The sequence below is a fragment of the Urocampus carinirostris genome, chromosome 17, assembly GCF_059441175.1.
Source record: "Urocampus carinirostris isolate Australia breed hairy pipefish chromosome 17, RoL_Ucar_1.0, whole genome shotgun sequence".
NCBI classification, from domain to species: domain Eukaryota; kingdom Metazoa; phylum Chordata; class Actinopteri; order Syngnathiformes; family Syngnathidae; genus Urocampus; species Urocampus carinirostris.
In genome coordinates, this window is record NC_142365.1 from 14677175 (window position 1) to 14703292 (window position 26118).

The 26118-nt window shown below is 39.0% G+C and overlaps 1 protein-coding gene across 4 annotated transcripts in view; it reads left to right on the forward strand.

Annotated features, from left to right (window-relative positions):
- rbm27 (RNA binding motif protein 27) overlaps nt 1-26118 on the forward strand; it is a 31733-nt gene that overhangs the window by 3108 nt on the left and 2507 nt on the right. For 2 of the 4 annotated variants that reach the window (XM_088320656.1, XM_088320655.1), the window contains exons 5-19: nt 1140-1321; nt 2205-2498; nt 6098-6334; nt 7511-7738; nt 9693-9839; nt 9905-10058; nt 11114-11261; nt 13020-13217; nt 13619-13726; nt 15142-15342; nt 16537-16707; nt 16795-16899; nt 20098-20295; nt 25055-25138; nt 25208-25327. In XM_088320656.1, coding sequence (XP_088176782.1) covers nt 1140-1321; nt 2205-2498; nt 6098-6334; nt 7511-7738; nt 9693-9839; nt 9905-10058; nt 11114-11261; nt 13020-13217; nt 13619-13726; nt 15142-15342; nt 16537-16707; nt 16795-16899; nt 20098-20295; nt 25055-25138; nt 25208-25327 — 2575 coding nt within the window. The remainder of the gene's footprint in view (nt 1-1139; nt 1322-2204; nt 2499-6097; nt 6335-7510; nt 7739-9692; nt 9840-9904; nt 10059-11113; nt 11262-13019; nt 13218-13618; nt 13727-15141; nt 15343-16536; nt 16708-16794; nt 16900-20097; nt 20296-25054; nt 25139-25207; nt 25328-26118) is intronic. The other 2 variants (XM_088320657.1, XM_088320658.1) reach the window with 2 other exon arrangements.

A 26118-nucleotide genomic window follows, 5' to 3' on the forward strand; every position in this document is an offset into this window, starting at 1 on the left:
AACCTACAATGTATCTCTGTAAGAAGAAAGAAATGCAGGAAGGGAGGCAAGCTCTTGAGCAAGCTTCCTGGCACTAAAGTAAAGCCCATCTTGATTAATAGTTAGCGGGCCCCAAGAGAATACATTTGTTGCAAGGATACAAACGGCACCTAGATATAATCCTTGGCTTCGTTTAGGTACTTTTGAGGATAACACCATACAAAGGCACATTTAAACTATAATCAAACTAAAATATATTGTATAAATAAACAGATTTATTTTTTTATTATGTGGAAAATTATAACACAAAGAGTTAACACAGTAAAAATACACTTTGTGTTGAACACACTCGGGATTCGTACAAAAATTAAATCGAAATGCATCAACTAGGCACTGTGCTTGGTCAGTAGAGACAAAATCCAATAATAAACCTCTGTCCATTTTATAGTGACAGGAAAATAAATGATTAATTAAAATCAAGTAAACATTTTTTAATCTCTGTAGACCAAGAACAGGTTCTTTAGCAGCAATAGAACGGTAAATAAAACAAATATGTGCATTTTGTGAGTGATCAACTGCAAAGTCTGTAACAAAAGTACGTAACAATTCTCATCAGTTGGAGATCAAATGGTTTTAACAACTTATGTTTGTCTTTTTAAATGATTTTAAATATTTGTTCTTCACCTTAAATTTCAATTACGTTTGTCAGGCACAGTTTGGCATAACACTCAAGCTTTCTTTATATTCTGTTTCGCTCAAGTGTCCGACGTGCTTTTTAAATGTACTTGTGTCACTGATATACCTCTATGAGTAAAGGTCCGCTTTACAAACTTTGCAAGTAGTCCTTGTATGTGACATATCCAGGCTAAAATACTCCAAAACGTAAACAGTTTTAGTACCTGAAGTTGTTGTTGGCGCCGCTATTTCAATATTTTTATGTCACAGTTCAAGACAAAGAGGCTATTATGCATGTGCAATTTTCAGCATAGATTATTTTCATGTAGAGATGCCTCACTCTGTTCGATAAAAGTGTCTGGCGACAATAGTCGAAAATGAATTCTATCATCGATTTTTGTTGACGTTGATTCATCGTTGCAGCCCTAATCCCTAATAACAAAGTAAAATTGAAAGTTGGTCAATTCCGTTTCCTAACCTCGCAGGAGTCGTGACGACAGGAGACGGGACGAGCGCAAGAGGCGGGATTTCGACCGCCACGCCAAAAGCGGCGGGGATTCGCACCGCGAGCGAGATCGTCACGAGAGGCGTAAAGGGAGTTCCCGCGGGAGGAGCAACAGCAGGAGCAGGAGCAGGAGTGGCAGCCGGGGGAAGAGCAGAGGGAGAGGTGAGAAACAACAATAGCAAGAAAAGATGTGGACTGCTTTGCATGTACATCAGATCGGATTTAGCAACGCTGGCTGGAATGTGCCTTACTATTATCAAGGTTTGTTTTTGTGATGATTGAAAGATGTTTTGCTGTGTGATGTTGTTTTGTACTTATTAAATTCAAACGCATCTAAGCGCTTTGGGAAGTCATTGACTTGAAAAGCGCTATAGAAATGCAGATCATTTCATCTGGTGCATTTTTAGAGCAAAATCAAGAAGCTAGATCTATGATGAATGTGTGCACTTGTAAACTATTGAATGGAACTAATATGCTAGTTATAAAAGAGAATAACACAGTAAACAAGTCTCTAATAAAGCATGGTAAATGAGACTGAAGTTTAATGCAAAAAAATCTGCTAATCATCTAATAAGACTGAAAAAAACAAGTGGTGTTCTAATGACGATCCCGTACTGTTTTTAGGTATCGTATACCTTGAGATACTCAAATTGTTGATTTGGTAAATTAAAGTATAAAATATCAGTACTGCTGTTTTGTGATTGCTGCTTTGACAGGATGCTGTTTTTTCCTCTATTGTTTACACTTAGAATTCTGAAATGGCTCTTTTGGCTTAGCTCACTGAAAAGTACTGGCTCTAATGACTCTTGAGATTTTTTGCTTTTTTAATGATATATTACCAATAATAATTGAACATCATGCATCAAATTCTTTAATAATTATTTTGATTACCTTCGCATTTATGGATATATGTTTAAAAATATTATAATCTTTAATATGACAAGTTGATGAGATTCTGGCGGGACCAATTTAACCCTGGTGGCCCGTATGTATGGGAATGGGAAAATACTGTGCTGTCTTTTGATATTTGTTTTTTACCCTACAGACTTTAAATCAAAGTTCGACACAGAGAGGAAGGACGGAGACGCATACAACTCATCGTCAGGAGGCAGGCCCCAGCAGCAGCTCAATTCGCCCCTTTTGCCCACCCCCGTTCATCCCTTCTCATCCACGGTTGGCGGGCCCGGACTCGGCTCCATCCCAGTGGCCACGCACGCACACATGCCCGACGGCACCATTGACAGCTGGTCTGGTTACTACGGCAAAGGCAGGCAAGACGGCATCAAACCCTTCAGCAATAAGAACCCTTTGCGTAAGCAACGGTGCAGAGATTATGATGGTAAGCAAATACACTGTAACTTTTTATCTTAGAGATCAGGAGTCTAGGAACATAGTTGACTCAAATAGCCATTAAAGCAAAATGTTTTGATTTAATTTTTTATTTTATTTCTTTGAGAGCTACACCATATGTTTAAAGACAAAACCACCAAACCCGCTCTCCTGACAAAAGCTTAATCTTCGGCACATTTTACCTCACTGTGTGATGTTTGATCATTTGATCAAATCTATAAAATAATAATAATGCCATAGTCTGTGTCCCATACCAACAAATATACCACTTTAAATTTGTCTCCTTCTTGGAGTTACTTAAGATCGTTCAGGCTCATTTTGACAGTCATTTTAATCATAAATATTAGATAGATAGATAGATAGATACTTTGTTCATCCCCGAAGGGAAATTCACATTTCCAGCAGCATCCCTGAGCTGAGAACAATCGAGAACAATCGAAAATAACACGGGAGCTGCTGGAGTGGCTGCCATTCGTGACGGCGCCGGAAGAAAAGATTCAATTTGAATCATGTACAAACAAACAAACAATTGAATCATGTACAAACAAACAAACAAACAAAATATTCATGTTTCAATAAGTGGAGTGTTAATAAAATGGGGGGAAATAATTTCTGATACTGATATAACCAGGTAAAACTAATTTTAAGTTACCTGTCCAAATGAATGTTGTGATTCTCAATTCAAGTCGATTGACTCACTTGACACATTGCTACACGAAGAGCAGATGATGCCACAAGTTTAATCAACATTTTATTGTGTACATTCAGGAACTGTAACATTGTCTCAGTTTTATCTCACAGAGTAAATAGCACCACAGAGACTTCAATATAAAAAGTCAAAACCCCATAAGAGATTAAGAAAAAAGGCCAAACTGAATGAGTCCAGTGTGTTCTCAGAGCCTTGGAAGTGTTTGTGTACAAGTCCAAATCCCCGTCTGTCAGAGTTCGTCCTTAGTTTCAAAACCAGGTGCGAGCAGAATTATTTTGTGTTCTTAGCAGTGCAATTATGTTGGCTTAAATTTACAAATTAGTATATACAAAATGAATCTACTGGATCTACTTTTCTCCTTTCAAAAATCTGTCAACTTTCAAAATGACAATGAAATTTTAGATTTTTTAACTGGAATTTCAGACTCAATGAAACTGTCATTGTCCATACTTCAAAGTTGAGTTAGAAATATCTACACTAATGTTGCTTCATTTTGAAGGTGTGTGAGCTTTTCCCTTGACCTTAATGCATGTTTCAAATCAGGGGATGTTGTAATGGTTGTCTGTATTAGCCCTTTGTCAACTTCTGTGATTAAGGGGCTATGCAAGTAATAATGACTTGATTTGTAAAAATGCAACAAAATAATGCAAATGAGAAGGATACGGATGTTTTAGGGGAGTGTGCTATGTGTGCAGAGATACAACCACCCCTACCGCTCACCCAATCAAATTGCTCCGGGTGCTTGGCTGGCGATTTTGGATGTTTACAGTTTGCTCTGCAGGTTTTCATCAGAAAGTGGATCTACAGTAAACAGATTGTTTAATGAGCTCCCATATAAAGCAAACCTTAGAGACATACAGCCAAAACGAGGTCTGTTGGTGTAACACCGTGCGTGTAAACTCAAGTTGAAACTTTGCTCTATATGTTTTTGACCAAATTACTTAGTCTTACTCCGGCTTTGCATACACCGGGCAGCATTAGCTCTTGGGCAAGACACTGAATCCCTAATGCCCCCAATAAGAAGGTAGGCGCCTTGCATGGCTGACTCCCTAATATTGTGTGTGTGTGTGTGAATGGGTAAGTGTGAAGCACATTGTAAAGCGCTTTGGGAGGTCTTCATTGACTTGAAAAGCGCTAAATAAATGCAGACCGTTTACACAAAAATTGGAAAGGTACAGAGCAGGTTCCCATGGCCCCTTTTTTTTTCTCCGTGCCAGATCATCTTATGAAAAGAGCCATATCTGGCTCTCATGTCATACGTTCCCGACCCCTGTTACAGATCATAGCTACTATCAGAATTTGATTGAAACCTAAACTAATAATAATAATAATAATAATAATAATAACCATTATCTAGACTACTAAATGAATCCTTGTTGCAAGTGTTGCACAACAAGTAGAGCTGGGTAGGGAAAACATTTTGAGTGTCAGGCCACATTGATTTTGAAAAAAGGTGCCTGGGAAGCCAGGTCTTGAGGAAAAAAACTAATTAATTTCACATTACAGAGTCTGGATCACTCTCATACTTTGGCAATGTATTAGAAAAAAAGAGATCTAATTTATATCTTTAAAAAAACAAACTAATTTAAATAATAAGTTAAAAGACATTACCATATTAAAGTATTTTTTAATATACAGTACTTGTATGTTGAAAAATATGCATTCATTTTTATAACATGAGCCTCACTAAAAGGAGTTGACATAATCGTCTGCCATCTTGTTGCTACGGGTAGCCAAAAACCTCAAAAAGGCAGAGAGAAAAAAATGGGAAGTGAAATGCTGTGATCTGATCACTTTGCTCAGCTCCTGAAAGTCTCATTAGTTTGTATTCATCTCTTTGTTTTTTAGTACAGTATTTGGTTGAACTACACAATAATACACTGTGCCTTTAAATAATCAAATTAATGTTAATACTGTATGTGTCCTACCCAAAACATTATTACTGAAAAGGTCACGATAGAGAGTGATTAGCGTGTCTGCGGCACAGTTCTGAGGTCATGGGTTCAAATCCAGTTACCAGCCTTCCTGTGCGGAGTTTGCATGTTCTCCCCGTGCTTGCGTGGGTTTCCTCCGGGCACTTCACTTTCCTCGCACATTCCTAAATGATGCATTTCAAGTTAATTGGCCATTCTTCATTGTGAATGAGCGAGAGGGTTGTCTGTCTCTGTGTGCCCTGCAACTGGCTCGCGACCAGTTCAGGGTGTCTCCTGCCAACTGCCCGGAGATTGAAGGGACTTATATGATATTATTTTTAATACGTATACTGGATTGCAAACCAATTTTATAAAGGTCCAAGATGCCGAACTATTCCCCCCCCCGAAAACTACATATATATTCTTTTATCATCTTAGAAGGTCCTCGCATCTTTTATAGTTTGCCCACGGGGCTTTTCGCTTTCTTCACTAATGGCCACTAATGTTGATCATTCAGGTTATCGTCCCTGGGGAGCGAGGCTCAAAAAAACCCTCTGGGTGTAAACAGAGTTAGACTATCCAGTACCCCCCAAAGGCCGCCGCCGAACCCATCACACAAGGGATTTCTTCTCTTAATGAGACCGTACAGTAAATATTGTTTGGTTTAGCCAATCAGAGCTCTACGTCCTCGATTGACATTTATGGTACATTGGGACTGAACTCCTCAACTCGTATCATCTTAGTTCAGGGGTCTCAAACACTCGGGCCAATTGGCAAATAATATTTTGTGAACCTCTTATCTTAACTTATCATTTCCATTTTTTCCCGTTGTTCAAATCTCTCCAATTCGGGGTTTTTAGTCCGCCTCATTGTCTGAAAAATATGGTACTTGAGTGTAGTTTCCAATGGTCAATTTTTTAATCAAATGAATCTCTTGTCTGTGTGTGTCTGTGTTTGTTTTTGTAGAAAAAGGATTTTGCGTTCGTGGCGACCTGTGCCCATTTGATCACGGCAACGACCCGCTTATCGTAGATGACGTCAACCTCCCCAACATTATCCCTTTTCCGCCACCGCCTGTCATCCCCCCCGGCGGCCTGCCCATGCCACCTCCCATCACCGAGCCGCCTCCTTCCCTCAGGAGACCTCCACCGCCGCTCCCCCCTTACGGCCAGCCGCCGCCGCCTGGCCTCTTCTCTTTGACTGGTGAGTGACTGTTTGGCTGAGACAAGGGTTTCCTCAATGTTTTATAAGCCTGGAGGGCCGCCTGCTGTTTGTTTTTTTCCTCTCATCTTTCCCATTTAGCAAATAGTTGCCCAGTTGGAATGACATGCCCAGTCTGTCCTGTCCCTGAACCCCAAGTTTCCAATTTGTTCTCTGTTTACCAGTGGTCAGCAACCACCGTTCCACGGGTTGTTTGGTACCGGGTCGCAAAGAAAAAAAAATAAGTTCCATTATTTTTTTACCTATGCTTGTTTTACTGACAATTTTACTTAAAGTGGGGCCCCCGAGGTGGTACATTTGAATTAAAATCAGTGTGGTTCGCACGGGGGGCGCAGTTTTCTGTCAGGCGGTGCAACTGTTACAATGGAAACAGGGATTGGCGCCTGACGAAGACACAATCAAGGATGAATCAAACCAAACTTTTGCACTTAAAACGAATCAGCATGGAGAATGGCCAACTACGTCATGCTAGAACAATTGCAGACTCAGTACTACGGAAAGACTTTTTGTAACAGTTCAAGGATGCATGGATCCCTAAGTAAAGAACACAAAAGACGGAGACCGCATAACACCAACAAGCTTTGCAGGGTTGGGTCATTTAGTGAGTTACAATTTTCGATCACTTGACACGCAGATTGACGTGACATTTTGCATTAAACTACCAGACTGCTGCTATTCGCACGTCCACCCTACTGCTCAGCAGTCCCAAGTTTAATTACAGCTACTGGCCTCCTTGTTTGGGGTTTGCATGTTTTCCTTGTTCCCTCGAACTCTCTGTTTTTCTCCCTCTTTCAAAAAGATGGATGTGATGGGCCAAGCACCTATGCGGCCATCGTTGGAATAAGCGGTTCGGGCAATGAATGCGATTTTGTTTGGAATGTTATGAGGACCTCTAAATCTTCCACATGACTACACAGGGGATTTATGCTTATTATTATCAATGTTGTTATTATTATTAATGTTATACTTGTTGTTATTATCATATTTGTTATTATGATTAGTTTAGAAAACTGACAAACATATTTAATTTAGCCCTTGAGCCAGGCCGTGGGAATATTGCCAGACAATAAACCCGTTTGTGCTACAAAACAGGTTGCTGACCACTGGTGTTGACTCTAAATCCCCAAACCACCAACACTTGAGTATGTGAATTACTAGCTCACCCCCGATGGAGTGAAGGACTCTCTATTCCGAGACGTCAGCTTGGGCTTATGTCTCCATCAGGACCTCCTCCACTGATCGCCAGCAGTGGCATGGAAACCCCCAACCAGCAGTCATCGGCTGCAACCGTCAGGCTGCCGCCTCCTCCTCTTCCTCTGCCTCTTCTTCCGCCTCCTCCCTCTTCTTCGTCGGTGTCGCTGCCTCCCCAATATGTGCCGTCTGAATGTAAGCAGATCGGAGGCTTTTTGCTGGATTTCCTAGCCCCCCAATCACCTCCCCCCCATTTTTTTTTTTCAAGTTGACATTTTTGGGGGGGTTTCACTCGTCAGCAGGATGCAGGTTCACCTGTTAGCCAGAGAGTGGCACTGCTGTTTTGTTTTTTGTTTTACGTTGGTTGTGAGTGATATTCGTCCTCTATTCACCCTTTCATAAATAAGTAAAACAATTTTAATGCAATGCCTTGCTCCCAACATGAATCAAGATTATTTTCATGCTCCAGGGCCTAATACAACTTGACTGCTCCCCCTCCTATTTTTTTCATCTTGTTGAATATACAGTGTGTTTTAAAAAATTTGAAACCCTCTGAGATGTAAATTTTAAAGAAAGTACACGATTAAGGAAATTAAAAACTATGAATGTTTGAACTCATTAGATTTATTCTTCCAAATATAACGGAGTACTTCTAAAGAATGTGGATTATGTGAACGATTTGACAAATGTTCAATATGAGCACTGCCTGAGACACGGCATATGCCAAGTCAGTAATCCAGCTCCTGATAAACACGCTGAAGCATATCTTGGGTAACGTCTCCAACAGATTACTATTTTTCTTTCTTTTAATATACAAATTGTTAGTTGGTAAAGGGAAATACATATATGTAGTATTATTATTGATAATATGCAAAGGATTTCAAGTTTTTTTAAACACATATGTCATATTTTGTATTTTGCATGCATGCATGCATTTTGGTATTGTTTGAATATTTCTTTTTGGTATGTACAACCATTTCATTGCACTGTTATGAAGTTTTTGTTTATTATTAGGAATGCACCAAAATTAAAACCATTTGCCGAAATATTGAAACATCAACACCAAAATAGATATGTTCCCTAAATTTTTGTATTTTTTATTTTTTTTGACCTGCTTAAAGGTAGGGCGCGTCCCTTGAGGTGTTATTCAGAAGTTCAGAAAGCTACATATTTTCTCTATTAGGTATGTGTTAACAATACCCAACTGAGTTCAAAGGGCCTTGATACTTTATTTTCGGCCATGCCGATCGGCTTTTATCTTACTTTTATCAGAGCTTTTTGGGGTAGAACACATGAGGTTCGAGGAATAGGGGCTGGAGTGCTGGCGAGTTATGTCATTCTCGTCCCCCGCTGGGTTTTTTTGTTTTTATTAGTAAATGTGGCATAAAAATAGTGTAAGTAATATAAGGCCTTCTTCAAGTAGAGTCCAAATGCCAACCCAAACCCCCCCCCAAAAGATGTAAAAAGAGCACATCTATTAAATGTACGTACTTACATGCGCAATATGAAACCGATGACTGAGGGTGCAATCATGACTTTAGGTCAGGAGATGGTGGCAGACAGTAACCCTTCCAAATTACGTACAGATTTAAAAGCTTTTTATGAAATCATAAGTAACTGGCGAATGTGAATACTTTTCAAATCTCATAAAACAAAGTAGTCTAAAATTTACCTTAATAGAATAATAATTATCCGGGCACAGAGCTCAGTGCCAGCCAATCGACTTTGGGGAAGAACGGATTGAAAGCCACACACAAAGTATGTTTATATGAATTAATGTGGCTCAATTATAGATGACTAATTTTGCACTGGTAGCATGTAAACATTAGCCAAAGTCCGGCTCGTGGGTAAAAAAAAAAACAAGAACAGGAAAAAACTCTTGGAAAAGCTCCTTTCCGTGCTCTGCGCCATGCACAATGTCGCCCCCAGCGTGAAAGCCAGCTTCATACGTGTTGCCTTACCTTAATAAGCATGTTTTCTTTCGTGAAGATTGGTCATTTTCAATGCTGAGAATTCGGTGCATCCCTAGATATTATAATATAAATGTATGACCCCATTTCTTGCTTCTACGTGTAAATTGTTTTGGCATTCTCTAAACGGATGAATGGCTTTTTGATAAATTATTACTTAGACTTTCTTGCATTTCCAGATAACTACGATCCCGAAGGCTACAACCCAGAATCGCCAGGGCTTACTGGAGCGGGTCGCAACCACTACCGCCAAATAATTCCCTGTGTACAAACGCAGCGCCCCAACCTCATCGGTCTCACGTCCAACGAGGGACAGCTCTCCAGAGGTAGCTCACGATCTTGACAAAAGTAAGCCATAGATGATAAAAAAGTTTCCTTTTTATCCCCTTAGCTGCTAATATTGTGATCCAAACGGAGCCTTCCACTCCCGCCAACACGCTGGGAAGCAACATGTCCTGTTTCAACTCCGAACAGCACAACAGAAAGAGAAGCATCGGCTGTATGCTAACCGAAGGATCTGGGGCTAAAAAACCTTGGATGCAAAAGTAAGAATTTAAGGCATACTCTATACCTGTGTGTCAGTCACTATATGACAATATTAGGCCGTTAACTCAACCCGTGTTAGCCAATTTTTGCAGTTTTGACTCGTTTTGAAGTCAAAAACTTTTCAGTGCCTAATGTTTCCGGTGAAGTGATCACATGAGTTTGGTCGCCATGACGAGCACTCGGCCTGCACAAACGTCATCTTTCGATGACCAGACAATGACGATAGAACTTACTGATGAACTGCACCAAGCACTTTTTTCAAAATAAAACAAGAACAACGTACTTTCACGTTTTGGAACTCAAGGAAAATGCCTCTAAAAAAGTATTCACATGTTATAGCACTGAATGGGTTAGGGTCTTCCATATGAACTGAAAGCTCTTTAAATATGTATATATTTAAATATTTCTTTTGCTGTTGTTGTTGGATACCCATTATATTCTGTTGATTTCCCAAAAATCAATAATTTATTCACTTATTTCCTTGTATTTAGGTTCCATTGTGCTTTTTATTTGATTTAATCTTATTATTGAATATTAGTGTGAAAGAGAGTTTCCATATGACAAATTGCCATTGTGCTTACACAGACTTTTACACTTCGTCATTTCTACTACAAAGCACTATCAATGCTTTCCTAGTTTTAGCAGAGTGGAAGAGTGTCCAATCTTAATCGTTTTTAATTGCTTGTTGACGCACATACACGTTTCATACCTGGGCATATCCTACAAATCACTTAATGGCTCTTTGTGAGCGTTAGGAGTCCAGTAACTTCACCTTCAGTGTTTTTTTAAATAATTAAAAGAAAATGTGGAAACATAAAATTACAACAGAATATTATGAAATTGCTTAAAAAGACGGTGTGTATTTAGTGCGTGCTAATGATAAAAATACTTCATTCATTAATGGTGGGATGTGTCGTCTGAGGTGTCCATAAATTTGGATCTTTACACGGTTTAAATTAACACTTATTTAGAGGTCAAAGTTGAAAGATTTAGAGTACAAAACAAAATAATTTGGAAAATGCACGTTTATTTTAACCCCATGCCTCCGTTTCAGACCAAATTTCGTCAATAAAGGCACCTTCCCAAAGAGGAACTTCCACGTGTACACCAAGCTGGAAGTGCGCAATATCCCCCCCGAGCTCAACACCATCACCAAGCTCAACGAGCACTTCAGCAAGTTTGGGACCATCGTCAACATTCAGGTATGTACATGTTGAAAAATTAAAAAAAAAGCTTCTTTCTGTCTTGACAAAACTAGCATCGACTTGAGCAGCTTTAATTAAGTGCGATTTGAAAAGGTAGGGAGTGTTTTCAAAGTATTGTCATTGTGATTTAATTACATTTTTATAAGGGTCAGTTGTTTCTGTTAAATGTAAAACTACAATTCTATATATAGCAAAGGTAGGTTTACTGTTGACATGAGTCCAGGGGTGGACAAGCTTTTCCTTGATCGCATTGGTTTAAAAAAATGGCACAGAAATGGCTAGGAGGAAAAAAAAATATATAGATTGATTTTATCGTCATAACTGTCAAATCTGATACATTAATATGCATTAATATATCATATGCATTAATGATTAATTATACCTACAGACATCTAAACGTACATGTTATATCTGATTTATATTTGTTTCTAAATACATTTTATTTTGGTTTCAATAAGTGAATGATGTCCCTCAGAATGCAAAAGGGCAAACTCTGCAAACTCTGCACAGTCCAGTCTTCGTTGGGCCGTGAAATTTGATAAATATCTTGATAAATAAAATAGCAAGTATAGAAAAATGTACGGTAGTTATTTGTTATCTGCATCTTAGCCTTGAGCAGTGCACAGGGATAGTGGCACTAAAACAACATTTTTTTATTAGTATTACCTTTTTTACCATATATTTTATAACAGTAAATCCCGGACCACAAGCTGCTACTTTATTTCTACATTTTAAACACTGCAGCTTTAAATACAGTGCTGCTGCTTTTTCATTTTTCACATTTGCACAGAGGAAAACAGCAAGCTGCTCTTTTCCACAACGCCTGCACTGTAAATACAAAACACTGCACACATTATCCACATGATACAATGCAGGGTGCCAAACAGGAGCTTAAAGGTACTTTATTGAATATTTACAACATACTCCCAATATTTGAACTTTTTCAATGCATACATTGGAATTGAACAGCGGTGGAAGTTATCGATCACAAACACTACAGTTCTCTTTCCGTATCGTCAGCGTCAATGGCAGGTTGCTGAAGTCTCCCTTAATCCTTGAGGAACAAGCAAATGTAGTTTGGTCTCTTACCAAGGCAATGTCTTTAACACAAAAAGACAGATCTTTGTTGCAATCTGGCACTATTCTCCAAGATATGGGTGCCCTGGCACTGTCTAGGAAAACGGAACTCACATTTTACGCAACGCAGCCTTCATTCGCTTTCTTTTGGCGCAGTAGTAAATACGTGCCGTCTTTGTAATTGCCATCTTCAACGGTCACATGATCCAAAAAACGTGAAATCGGCAGCTTGGAAAAAAAATGAAAAGCGACGCAGTTGAAATCGCATGCAGTACCACGGCGTTATTTGCGTTCTGCAGCCTAAGGCGTCGACGCCATATTTTCCCCACGTTTGGCGCCGCCTGTGTTCTGGACTAAAAATGTAGGAATTGGACGCGAATTAGTTTATTTTTATAGCTGTGTGTATGCAAAATCGAGTTTTTGTCTTCAAATTGAACACGTGGCTTTTTATCAGGTGCACTCTGTAGTAATTTGCTGTGTATTCTGACCATTTTTGTCAAGCAGGCCAGGTCAGTTGAACTGATAAATGATGTGGCTCGTGAGCCATTAGTTTACCCACCTCTTTGCCAGCCAATTAAACTACTGCTAGTTTCTTTCGCACTTGCAAAAACTAGCATCACTTGAGCAATTCTCACAAATCGTGCGATTAAAATTGGGAAATTGATCTTACCCATCTAGGTGGTGTTCGGCGGAGACCCAGAGGTAGCGCTGATACAGTTCACATCCAATGAAGAAGCCTGCCGGGCCATGTATTGCTTTGAGGCGGTTCTCAATAACCGCTTCATCACTATGCGCTGGCATCGCAAGCCCTACATGCCCGACAGTCACCAGCTGGAACAGGGGAACCAAGGGGGCGGCTCCAACCTCGGGCCTCAGGTAGACCTTTTTGATATCATTTCAAGGTAATCCCAAATCCTTAAACAGGCAAATTGTGGGAGAACGGTACATGTTTTTGGCATAAAATATATAATGTAATCGATGTTCACTACAGTCTATTTTGGAGCTGGCCTCACATGTTGTGTTAATGGAATTCACCATTTTGACAATATTGTGTTCCTTCAATGGTGTCAAAGTAAACTAGCCAGATGGGTCAACTTTGAGACTACATTTCTTGAATCCCCTGGTGCCTGGATTATTTTGCAGCACATTTGCATAATGGTGGGGAGGAAAACTATACGTTTTGTGTCTATTTATAAACAAAAAATTATGTTTGGGAATACCTTTAAACAAGGGTTGAGGATGTTGATGGTTTTTCAAGTCTTTGACGTTACCTGCAGGGGATAAAGCCACACAATCCTGCCGCTTACGTGTTAAACAAGCACCGCCCACCGGCACCAGTCGGCACCAATAACACGCCTGACAACCCCAACACTGAAGCTGTCAATGTAAGTAAAGGAATTGTATTTCTTTTCTTTAAGCTAGTGTAAAAAATACTTTCAAACATTGTTTTGGTTCCATTTATTCATTTCAAGTAGTCTTACCAGGACTGCAAAGCACTGTTTTGCTCATGTCCATGACTTGAATACGCCTCATGTTCCATTTCTCAAGACATTTCCCGTTTTGCAAGGTGTAGGTCTACTCGTTACCTTTCTCCTTTTATGCCATGTTTCCGCTTGTAAATCTTCATCAGGATGTCAAATTCAGCATCAGTAATTGTGGAAACAAACGCATGCGACATTTCGTAAAGGATAGGTAACAAAAAGGATGTTTTGGGACAGTGTATATTATTTGACCACTCCAATTCCATTACACTTGTGTAATGACAATAAAGACCATTCATTCATTCATTCATTATATGTCACTGTATGGTGTAGTGCAACTGAAAACAACTGCTAAAAAGCAAAAGGGAGAATTCAAACTACTCAAAGTTTACAAAACGCACCATTTTACTTAACTTTTTTTTCTAGCCTTTTACGAGTTTTTTGGTATCTGTAGCAGCAAGATGGCAGACTAGTATGTCAGCTCCCACCGGGTGAGCCTTATGTTATGTAAAAAAAAATAAAGTTCGAGTATTTTGAAAACTAGTTGTTTTAATGATGGCTCATGTATTGTTGCTTATTATTTAAATCCTTTTTTTTAAATAAAAATTGTTTTTATACTATGAGGAGGCACTAAATAATACACACTGTCTCTTTAACGTAAACTAAATACATTTTGAATAAGATCGTATTGAAATATTTTACCAAAAGGTCCTCAAAAAATATACTGAACTCATAAGTCTGAAGAAGCTTCCAAATAAAAATTAGGGGTGCGTGTTATGCAAAAATAAATATGGTATTTATGGCTGTATTGTATATAGGCATGTGGTACAATATGTACAGTTAGACATTATTTGTTTGGTTTAATTGAGAAAAATGCAAAAGAAAATAAACAAACAAACATTGAAAACTAGAAAAAAAAATCTTTGGAAAATGATGTCCCATTTTTGTACTCAAAGGTGTGACACACTACACATTTTTGATATGCTTGTTCATAAGGAATATGATAGCTTCAAATGTCTTACCAAGTGTTTTACCTTTTTTACATCTTGAACTTACACTGATATTTTCTCAGTTTTTTTGTGATAATTTTGTGATCATAGCTCAGATTTTACACAAAATTCCAGTTTTTTGCTATCAGGCCGATAACCGCGTCGTCATATTTTACCGTTATCGGTTCTATGACTATCAGCTTGATAACCATAGTGTATCCCTAGTCATTCCAAAAAGTTGCAAGCAGTCCAGGTTTAAAAGTAATCTCGTTCGTACCACGTGATGATCTTAATGTGTTTTCGCCCCATCTTGAATTTCTTGGCACTTAGGTGGCGGCGGTCGGGGCAAATTCTCAAAAGGGGCCCTACCCGACCATCCCGCTCGATACTTCCTCCAAGTGCCTGGGGAAAACGGCCAAAGCGCTGGAAGCCGAGGAAGCTTTAAAGAAGAAACAGGAGGCCTTAAAGTTACAGCACGATCTGCGCAAGAAGAAGCAAGAAATGTTGACGGCGCAGATTGAGTGTCAGAAGGTGAGAATTGCAAATAAAAGATTAGCTTTCTTGTATTTATTTAGTCGAATATGGCTGTGTGACACAAATTCTAGCCAAGCCTTGCAAGGTAAAGCTGTTAACAGTGTAAAGGAAACTATAAGATAACATACACGAAGTTATAACGTTTACTGATAAAAACAATCGAGAATATTTAAAGAGACTAGAAAAAGATCAAAGAATGTGTTTTTATGTACTGAACTGGGCAAGAGCTAACTTGAAATTAATCGTAGTTACAAAAAAAAAGATCCCAAGTGACGCATAACGTCAAGAAAGCAGATACAGACATGGGGGCAAAATGTTTTACTTTTTTTTTAATTGGGTTTATATTTAGAATTGAGCAAAAGTTAAATTGAAAGTGCAATCACTTCTTGTTAATAATTATGATTGTGAGTGACCATCAAGAAAACAAAGACGAAAACGGGCTGAGGAGGGGGGAGAGAAGTCAAGCTATTTTTTTTATTCATAGAGAAGTGTTGAAAATATAGTTTAAAAAAATATCTTAAGTCATAAAAAAAATTGACAGAAACAGACCCCCAAAATTGTATTTTTATTTTTTTTTATCTTCATGTGTTAACTTGAAAATGCAACTTCTTAATTGATTAGTTAATCGAGGTGATTAAAAACTATCAATAGAAACGGACTGGGGGAAAACGAGGGATTGAAAAAAACAATACGTACGGAATTGAGCAAGACGTAAAACTCAATCATATTTAAAATTTGATTCCTTAATTTTTAATTGTATTTCCTTGAAAATGCTGTTAATCAAGCCCCCAAAAAATTAATTAAAAAAATTACAAAAATACCAGAAAAAAAAACTTAAATGTTTCTAATAAAACATAAGTATTAAATGAAATGATCTGCATCATTTCATTTCAGTATTAAAAAAACACATGAGCAGAAATAGATTGGAAAAGAAATAAAGGGATTTTTTTCTTTTTTTATGTATGTACTCGAGCAAAACGGAACTAAAAAAAATGTAAATTTTTCTCATATGGAAATGTCAGCTTGAAATGCAATTAATACAAACAATCAACACAGTTTTGGGAAAAACCCAAGGGATGTTTTTTCTTTTCATGTACAAAATCGAGCAAAAGTTAACCTGAGAATGCAAGTGATTCTAGTTAAAAACTAATTAACAGTAAGCGAGATTAATCAACTCCCGGCTGTCACCAGGCACTGATCAACCGCCTGGAGAAGAACCGGACTATGAAACCCGAAGAACGAGCCAACATCATGAAAACGCTGAAGGAACTGACGGAAAAGATCGCTCAGCTCCGCAAGGAAATGAATCCCGCCCCTCAGGCCGCCAAAGCCAATCACAACCAGCCCAAGACCAAGACCGACGTGAGATTCCGATTAATTCTAACCAATCCGAGAATGCCGTCTGATTTTAATTCTTTTATGGTTCCGTATTTGGGTTTGTTTGGGCAGGCTCAGAAGGAGTTGCTGGATGCCGAGTTGGACTTCCACAAGAAAATGAGCTCTGGGGAAGACACCACAGATCTCAAGAGGAAACTGGGACAGCTGCAGAAGGAGGTGATTGCTTGTTTATTTAAGCAACCTAACTCTGAAAGAGTTAAAGTAGGGGCGTCAAACTCATTCTAGCTTGGAGGCCACACGGAAGAAAAAAAATCTGGGGGGCTGGAGTGGCAGGTTAGAGAGATAGAAAGGAAGAGAGTGAGGAAGATAGAAAAAGAGAGGCAGAGAACAAGTAAGGAAGAGAGACCGAGAGAAATATGGATATAATAAGAGAGAGAGAGAGAGAGAGAGAATTAAAAAAAGAGAATGGAGAGAGAGAGAAATAAATTGAGAAATAAATGCAGGAAGATGGAGAAAGGGAGAGAGATAAAGACAATGAAAGAAAGGGAGATAAAAAGAGATAAAGAACAAAGGGGAAAGGGAATAAGAGTTAGCAAGAAAAAGAAAAGAGTCAAAAAGAGAGAGGGGTATAAAGCAAAAGAGTTAAGAGAGAGAAAACGGAGAGAGAAAGAAACTGACAGCCAGAGAAAGAATCAGAAGTAAAAGAGACTGAGAGCAAAAGAGAAATGAAAAACAGACTTTTCCATCTCTTTTTCCAATAGAAAAAATCAGGGGGGCTGGAGTAGTGGATTAGAGAGAAAGAAAGGAAGAGAGTGAGGGAGATAGAGAAAGAGAGAACAAGTAAGGAAGAGAGACCGAGAGAAATACAGATATAATAAGAGAGGGATACAGAATAAAAAAAGAGAATGGAGAGAGAGAAATAAATTGAGAAATAAATGGAGGAAGAGAAAGAAAGGGAGAGAGAAAAAGACAGGGATATATAGAAAGATAGAGTACAAAAGGGAAAGAGAATAAGAGTTATCAATGAAAAGAAAAAAAGACTCAAAAAAAGAGGGATATAAAGCAAAAAGAATAAAGGGAGAGAAAACAGATAGAGAAAGAAATCGGGAGCCAGAGAAAGAAAGAGAGAAGCAAAAGAGAGACTGAGAGCACAAGAAAACTGAAAAACACACTTTTCTATTTCTTTTTCTCTCTTCCCTGTCCCTCTCTTCTTTCTCTTCTTTCCCTCCTTCTGTTTCTCTCTTTCTGTATTTCTCTTCCTTTATCAGTTATTCTTTTCTCCCTGTCTCTTTTTTCTGTTTCTCTTTCTCCCTTTCCCTCTTTCTGTTTCTCTCTCTCTATTTATCTTCCTTTTTTGATTTCCCTCTCTCTCTCTCTCTTTCTTGCTTTTTCTCTTTCTCTTAAAGTTACTAGTCAAGCCCCCGTGAGTTTTTTTTTTCTACCACGTGGCCACCGAGTGAAAATTAATTTGACACCCCTTCTTTAAAGTATTAACTTTAGTTAAGAGTTAAAGCTTTAACTCCAGGCTAAAGGAGGAGTGGAGGGGTGTTCATATATGTTTTTTTAAAGTTTTAATCCCTCAAGTATAATATTAGTTACTTTAACTCTTGTTTGGTTGTAAAAAAAGAAAAAAAAGGAAGAAGCACTTAGCGTCCTGGAGTCGACACCGAAGCACAACACCGACTCCTCTTGTCGTGTCGCAACCTTTGCAGACTAAGAACAGCGCTTTTGCTAGTAACACCCGACTAACACGTCTCGCTAGCTTTTCCCTGCGACTTGTAAATGAACTAAAAAATGCATAAGACGTCCCGAGCCGCGCACATTAAAAGCGCAAGCACTTTAGCAAACCCAGAGGAAGCGCTAAACGCTAACCCGAGCCAATAAGACACTCAAGATGGAGGCCGTCTCATCAAAATTTAAGAAAAATCACAGTCGGGAAGAGTGCAAGGAAAAGGTTTCGCAGAGGTGAGGAAGTCGACTCGGGAGACGGACGGCTAATTGAAAAGTTAAAAAATGCGATGCTTTTTGGTACTAAAAATGTCAAGTATCGTCATTTTCCCGTTGCTTATTGTATTCACTACAAAGTCTAAAAATCATGTTATTTTATATTGCTGCTAATATTTGTGTTAGATGGAGACGCTAGCTTACTCTGCTTCCTCTCAAAATGAGTAAAACCGCTAAAACTGATTTCCAATCATTTTTAATGGGACATTGTGTATTATTGAGTGTCTTCTAGTGATCAAAACCACATTTCTTTTTTTTTTAAAAAAGAAGCAAAAATATTGAGTTGAAAAGCAACCCCAAAAGCCAGCCTGATTAGGAGGGGTTGGGCGCCACCAGGCTGTACTTGCCCAAGACACCACAGGAAATGGTGCCCCATACGGCCCTATTGGTTAAGGTAGCCACCCACACAGGGATCACTGATATACGTAAAAATGCTTTCTGTTTTGTACAGGGGTCTATAGCTCGCTGTTTGGGGGCAAATAGCGGCCCGCAGGATGATAGTTTAGGGCCCTTTCTGTAATATGAATGTTAAAGGGACAGTGTGTATTATTTCACCACCGGATGTCATTGTACTGTGTTGTGCAACCCAAAAATGAAAGCTACAAAGCACAAGGAAGAATACAAATTCAGTGGACAAAACGCACCGCATTAGTGAAAAGAAAAAGAAAAAGCTAGAAAAGAAAATGAATAACTCAAGAAAGGAGAAAAGAAAAGTAGGAATAAAATAAAGAAAAATAAAAGAGAAATGCATTTAATTTATTATAGGTTTGTCAGGCAGTCTGTCATAATCTTAATCTCTCTTTTACAGCTAAATATAATAATAATAATAATAGTATTTACTTGAATGTTACTTGAATCTTACCCAGGCGAGTCAGACTCCTGTTTTGTTCAATTGTCCAACGTGCTCTTTAAATGTTCATGCATCACGAGGTACTGCCATGATACACAAGGTCCGCTTCCCAATTTTTATTGGCCGTATGCAGGATAACAAGCTCCCAAACCAAACAAGTTTTGACACACGTACTTGATATTGATGTTGTCATTTCGGCATGTTACCACTTTAGAGAGAGACGCGATAGTGCACGAGCAACTTTAAGCATAGATTATGTTTGTGTAGAGATGACTCTGCTGAAAAAACATGCCAGGCGACAATAGTTGACAACGAATTCATTTTCGACTATTTCTATCGTTGGTTTTTGCCGACAATGTTGAATCATCGTTGCAGTCCTACTTGAAGTGCAACGTTATCGATGCTCAGGCAGGCACAGGCAGAAAAGAGGCAGGGCGACTGTTTAGCCAATCAATGCAGAGCAGGATAGACAATGAACATCTACGAAGGAGCAAAACTGCAAAAAGTAAACCGCCACACAATGAGGGATTACTGCAATTCGTCGTTCTCTCTTCCCGCAGGCGACGCAACTCGGCATCCTCCGATCGCCGACGTGTCGAGGTCGTGGGCGGGGCAAGGCAGAGGCGGGCGGCGGCCGAGGCAGAGGCAGAGGCCGCGGCGCTTCCCTCAACCGCATGGTGGTGGATCACAGGCCGAGGGCCATCCTCATCGCAGGAGTCACTCCGGAAGAAAAGGACGAGCTCAACTCTCATTTTGGGGTAAGAAAGCAAAGACGCCATCCCGTGTTTGTAAACGAGTAGCATTGTTGAGGCAGAACGGCGGAATACCGGACGGTTGACACAAAAAGATTGTGGATCGTAGATAGTAACATCTCAATAAGCACAAAGTACGTGCATGCAGCAGGATAGTGACTTTATTCAAGTGATCAAAGTCAACAACCACAGAAAAACGCTACACAAAAAATAGTCTGGAAGATTCTGTAAGTTAAACTCGAGAAGAATTGTTTGTGTTGATGGGATCAATAATAATGACAATCAACAATATAACAATGTATTATTATTAAACATACATAAAGTAAGTTATTATATAACATAGGTATATTATAAAAGATCTACTAGCTAGCACCAGTGATAACAAACTTGGTATATTCCACCGCACTTATCCTACTTACTTACTAAGGCAGGGGTGTCAAACTCATTGTAACTCGGGGGCCACACGATAGAACAAACATTCTGTCGGGGGCCGGACTAGTAGATTAAAGAGAAAGAAAAAGAGAAATAAAGAAATAAGAGAAAGTGGGAGGGAAAAGGGCGGGACAAAGAAAGAAAAAGAGAGAGAGGGAGAGAGCGTGAGAAACAAAAGACATAAAAAGTCATGAGAGAGGGGGAAAAGAAAGGGAGAGGAAGAAAGAAATCCAAAAAGAAAGCGCGAAGGGTAGGAAGAGAGAAAGAGAAAAGGAAAAAAGGAAGTTGGAGCAAAAGAAGTTAAAAAGACAGAGTGAGAAAGAGACAAAGAGCAACAAAGGAAGAGAAAAAGAGAGACACGGAGAGTAAAAGAGACAGACAGAGAGTGGGAGAAAAGGGGTGGAAAAGAGAGGGAGAGAGAGCGATAAATACAAGTAGAGTGTTTTTGTTCGAGGCACCTGGCTTTGGCAACATCAAGTTGACATTTCAACCTGCAGCTCGTTTTTCTCTTGCGCTTCTCTGAGTGTTGTCTCGCGGGCCAGATTCAATCCCTTAGCGGGCCTGATATGGCCCGCGGGCCGCCTGTTTGACACCTCTGTACTAAGGCATTCAGCAATCCCCCGTTTTTGTTTATTTAATTAGTTATTTGATACTCAAGAACAAATCACATTGACAGGCTCAAGTTTTGGTAAAACCAATATAAGTGCTTTATAAAAGTTTTTTTCTTTACAAAACCTCGTATCGTCAAATTATAATTTTGAAAATAATCTTATTGTTTTATTGCACAATTGTATAGATTAAGTACCCGATCCACTTGAATTTACATGATATTTTGCCACCATCATGAATCTTTATGGAAATCCATCACCTTCTCACCTACAAAGACCCATGTATTTTTCCATTATCAAATATTTTTGAAAAAAGCACCAGGGAGCCACTAGACAGTGCCACTAGAGACCCACATGTGGCTCCAGAGTAAGTCTAGCGGGTGGAGAGGTCCAACTTTGTTGGTAATAGAAAGCATCTTTCTCTTTTGAACCAATCAGAATGCAGAAAACAACGCATGAAAAAATGCAAGTAGCGAAACCACGATAAGTAAAACTGCGTTTCTGTGGCCATTACTGTAAATCTAAACCAGATTGACATGATAATTGAGCAGTTATGAAACAGGCATCGCAAATGCAGGCGTTTCTAATGATGTCCTCGGTCCACTCATTATTTTAACCACGGCTACGTTGCTTTTGAAAAAAAACCTGTCTTCCCTAGGATTTGCAATTAAAATTGTGTTTGGAAAATTTGTGATTTGTGCATTCGTACACACAACAGGTGGACATGTTGTTTTTGTAAATTGTGACTCTAAAAACACTACTCAACATACAAAACTTCCTTTGCTCCATTCAAACTGGTATTCCTGCTGTACAATGCACACACATACTGGGCCAATTTGGTAATGGCGAAGGCTGGAAAAGGCTCTATATCAGAAAGGATATTACACCAAAACTGTATTTTGTAATATAATGGTTTGTTGTACTTTTGACTACATTTTAGTAGTTTTTAACATTTTTTGTACTTTTCAGTAGATTTTCATACTTTATAGTGGTTTACAGTACTTTTTGTATATTTTTATTCTTTTTTTCTTCCTATCAAATACCTTTTCTTTTTAATACTTTTCAGTACTTTTTTTCACTTTTTTTGAGTACTGTGCTTGTCAGTACTTTTTAATACTTTTCAGTACTTTTTGTATATTTTCAGACCTTTCATAACTTTTTCATACTTGATTCATTTTAGTACACTTAACCCTTTTTACATTTCTTTTCTCTTACTTTTTGTACTAATTCATAGGTTTTTTTTTACTTTTTCATGATTTTTCACCAGATCGGGTTCTTTTTCCATACTTTTTAGTACTGTTTCATATTTTTTGCGAATTTTCAGTATTTATTTCATACTACTCAATACTTTTTGTATATTTTTATAAGTACATTTTAATACTTTTCCTACATTTTCAGTTCCGTAAAGTTGGGACTATAAGGTGAACCTGATTATAAGCCGCACCCAGTAAATTTTTAACGAAAAGCATTTTGTACATACCGTAAATTCCGGACTATAAGCCGCTACTTTTTTCCCAATTTTTCAACCCTGCGGCTTATTCAGTGATGCCGCCAATTTATGTAATTTTTCTAACGGCCGCCAGCGGCGCTCGAGTACAAAAGGTAAGATTTAGACTGCAACTTCTTAGCTTGTGCACAAATTAAATTTGCGTAGACATATCCTCGTCATGCAAATTGCAAAAAGAAAGGCACATGACGCAACTTTCAAGCTAAATGCAATCGAGCAGCCCGATGTAGAAGGAAACAGAGCTACCGCACGTAAACTTTACTTTGCGAGCGTGATGCTAGCGTGTTCTTGATTAAGGGAGCGAGGGACCACGTTTATATGACACAGCCTCTTTCCCATACTGAGGGAAGACGACTTTGATGACGTCAGTTATAAGGGGGAAGTTGAGGACGGTTTACCGTGCTTACTACAAGTACGGTATGTTTTTTTAAAGAGCTGTTTACTGTGTTGCGAGCGTGTTCCTAGTAGCGTTTTGCTACCCTTCACAGGCACGGTTTGGGATGAAAATTAGAATATTATTATTAAAGCTTTGAAAACTCTCTCGGTGTACCGTCTTTCTTTGTAAATATGTATAACCATATGTAATATGTATTTGCAACTGTATATTTTTGTAATGTATTTATTTTAGAAACTTATTCTGATGTTTTGCACGAGCAAATAAGAAAGAAGGGGCGTGGCAAACGCGGGCTGACGGGAAGTGGAGTAAAGGTGAGACGTGTTTGTGGACGCGGTCGACAATAGTGGATATATATATTTCCCACCCTTACCTTTGGAAATATAGACTTTTTTCCTTGGATTAATTTCAACGGGCACCCGGACTCTGCAGGTCTGCATTAAATCTTGAGTACCGGTATCATTTTGCGTTCATTTTACCGGCTGTGTTTTTTGGACTGTATCGAATTTGGGTTAATTTCGTGTTTGTATCGCGTTTTTTCAATGTGGGCGCATGCGGCTAATATACAGGTGCGGCTTGTGTATGTACACAATCGGTTTTCCTCCCAAAATGTGGTGGGTGCGGCTTATAATCAGGTGCGCTCTATAGTCCGGAATTTACGGTACGTAATTCGCACCTGACTAAGCCACATTCCCTCACATTGAAACATGAGGTATTTGAAAAAAAAAGACGGTACATAGAATGAGTTTTAACAGAATACAGTATTTTTCACCATAGACATTTAATAAACAAAAATGTGTCTGCACGAAGTCACCAGTCACTGAAATATGTCATGCCGTCATCTCATTGGAAAGATTACACTTCTGGGGTTCAAGATATGATGACCATTTTAAAATGTACTCATCGGAGAAATATCACGATCGGTCTTAAACGAGATACCCGAAAACTATAAAGCCGAGGTAACTCACCGGTACGCCCTGCGGCCGTCTTCAACTTCGATGAATGTTCGGGAAAATGGCTTCCTTACATCGAAGACAATCCATAGAATCCAACCGTGTAAAATATTGACTCCAAAACATACGATGACACCGACAGATACATGGGAATCCGCCTTAAATATTTCTGCTTCGTAGGACGATAATTCTTGTATTCCGTTCGTAAGACTCTTAAAAGGATTCCCAATATGGTAGTTAGCCCCTCCGCTTTCAATCGACGCCTTTTCCGTGATGAGGGTCTGTTCATGCTAGTTTTATTCATGCACAAAGAGCAAAGTTACTTTAAACTTATATCTTCCTCCAAACAGATATTCCACGTGTCTCATTTTTACCTTTACTACTCCGTTAGAAAAAAATGCACAAATTAGCCGCGTCGTTGGATAAGCCGCAGGGTTGAAAGCCTGTGAAAAGATGGCAGGTTAGAGTCCGAATTTTACGATACTTTTTCTTACTATTTAATACATTTAAAAAACTTTTTAAATACTTTTCAGTACTTCATTTCATACAGTTTATTTTATTTAAGAACACTTTTCACTTTTTGTTACATTTCTGTTGTTTTAGTACTTCATATACTTAATAGTATGGTACTTATTCATAATTCTTCACTATGTACTTTTTCCAACCCTTTACCTTTTCTTACCCTTCATTGTTTTTGTTATTTTTTTTTTTCTGTTTACTGAAAGTGCTTTTCCCTGCCATGTGCCTTGTGATAAACCTGAGTATGACACCCATGCAAAAGCAGCTACGGTGAAAAATAGGGCGGCGATTTTCAGCTGGATAGTTATCTGTTTTGTCTTGGTCTAACGTTTTTCGTTTGAACGATTTTTAGCAATTTGGCGATGTGGAGGAATTCCGCGAGCAGGACGCCACCAGCATGGTCATGACCTTCAAGACACGCAGCGAAGCTGAGAATGTAAGTCGCTCGAATTCAAATTGAATTTCAAAATAAAACTTTTCTTTTTTTTTGATTGTCGTTTTATAGGCAGCCAATCAGGGAGCCAAGTTCAAAGGTCGTGTGTTGCAAATTTCCTGGTACAAACCCAAGACAGCATCCGTCACTACTGAGCCCGACGAGGAGGAGTCCAAAGATGACGACAATGCGGTAAAAAGACCACTACAACACTCTTTAACCCCTTAACCCAGGGATCAGGAACATTTTTGACCCAAAAAGCCAGAAAAGCAAAATATTGTATTTCTTTGAGTGAGAGAGCGAGAATGCACGCTTGTCTCCCTCCCACAGTTACCTAAGATCGTTGAGGCTCATTTTGACTTTAAGGTGCAAGCAGAGTTCTTTCGTAAAATGTCACAAAATACTGCAGACATGGATATACTTTCGGTGCTGTCGGCGCTGTGTGCAGCGCTCTCCCCACCCCTACCGCTCACCCAATCAAATTGCTGTGCGCTTGGGTGGCGTTTTTGGTGTTTACAGTTTATGATGAAACCCACAAAATAAAGTGTCTGAACAGTGAACATACATTGAATAAGCTTCCATATAAGGGATTAGTTAGCCACTTATAGCTAAAACGGGGTCTGTTGGTGTGAGATCTTGACTGTGAACTGTAGTTGGGACTTTGCCCTCTCCACACCATATGTACTCACGAAAAGATCCATATCTGGCTTGCAAGCTATTGGTTCCCGACCCCTGCATTAACCCTAGCCCCGCGAACACTAACTGTTAACGCTAACCCCTCAGACTCTAATCCTTAACACTACTCCTAGCCCAACTTTTAACCCTACACCTAACCCGTCCAACGCTGACCCTCTCTGAACACTAACCCTTTACCTTACTCCCAGCCCCCTCTAACACTAGCCTTTAACACTACTCCCAGCTACCCGAAACACTAACCCTTAACCCTACTCCTAGCCCCCTCGAACACTACTTTTAAACCCTAC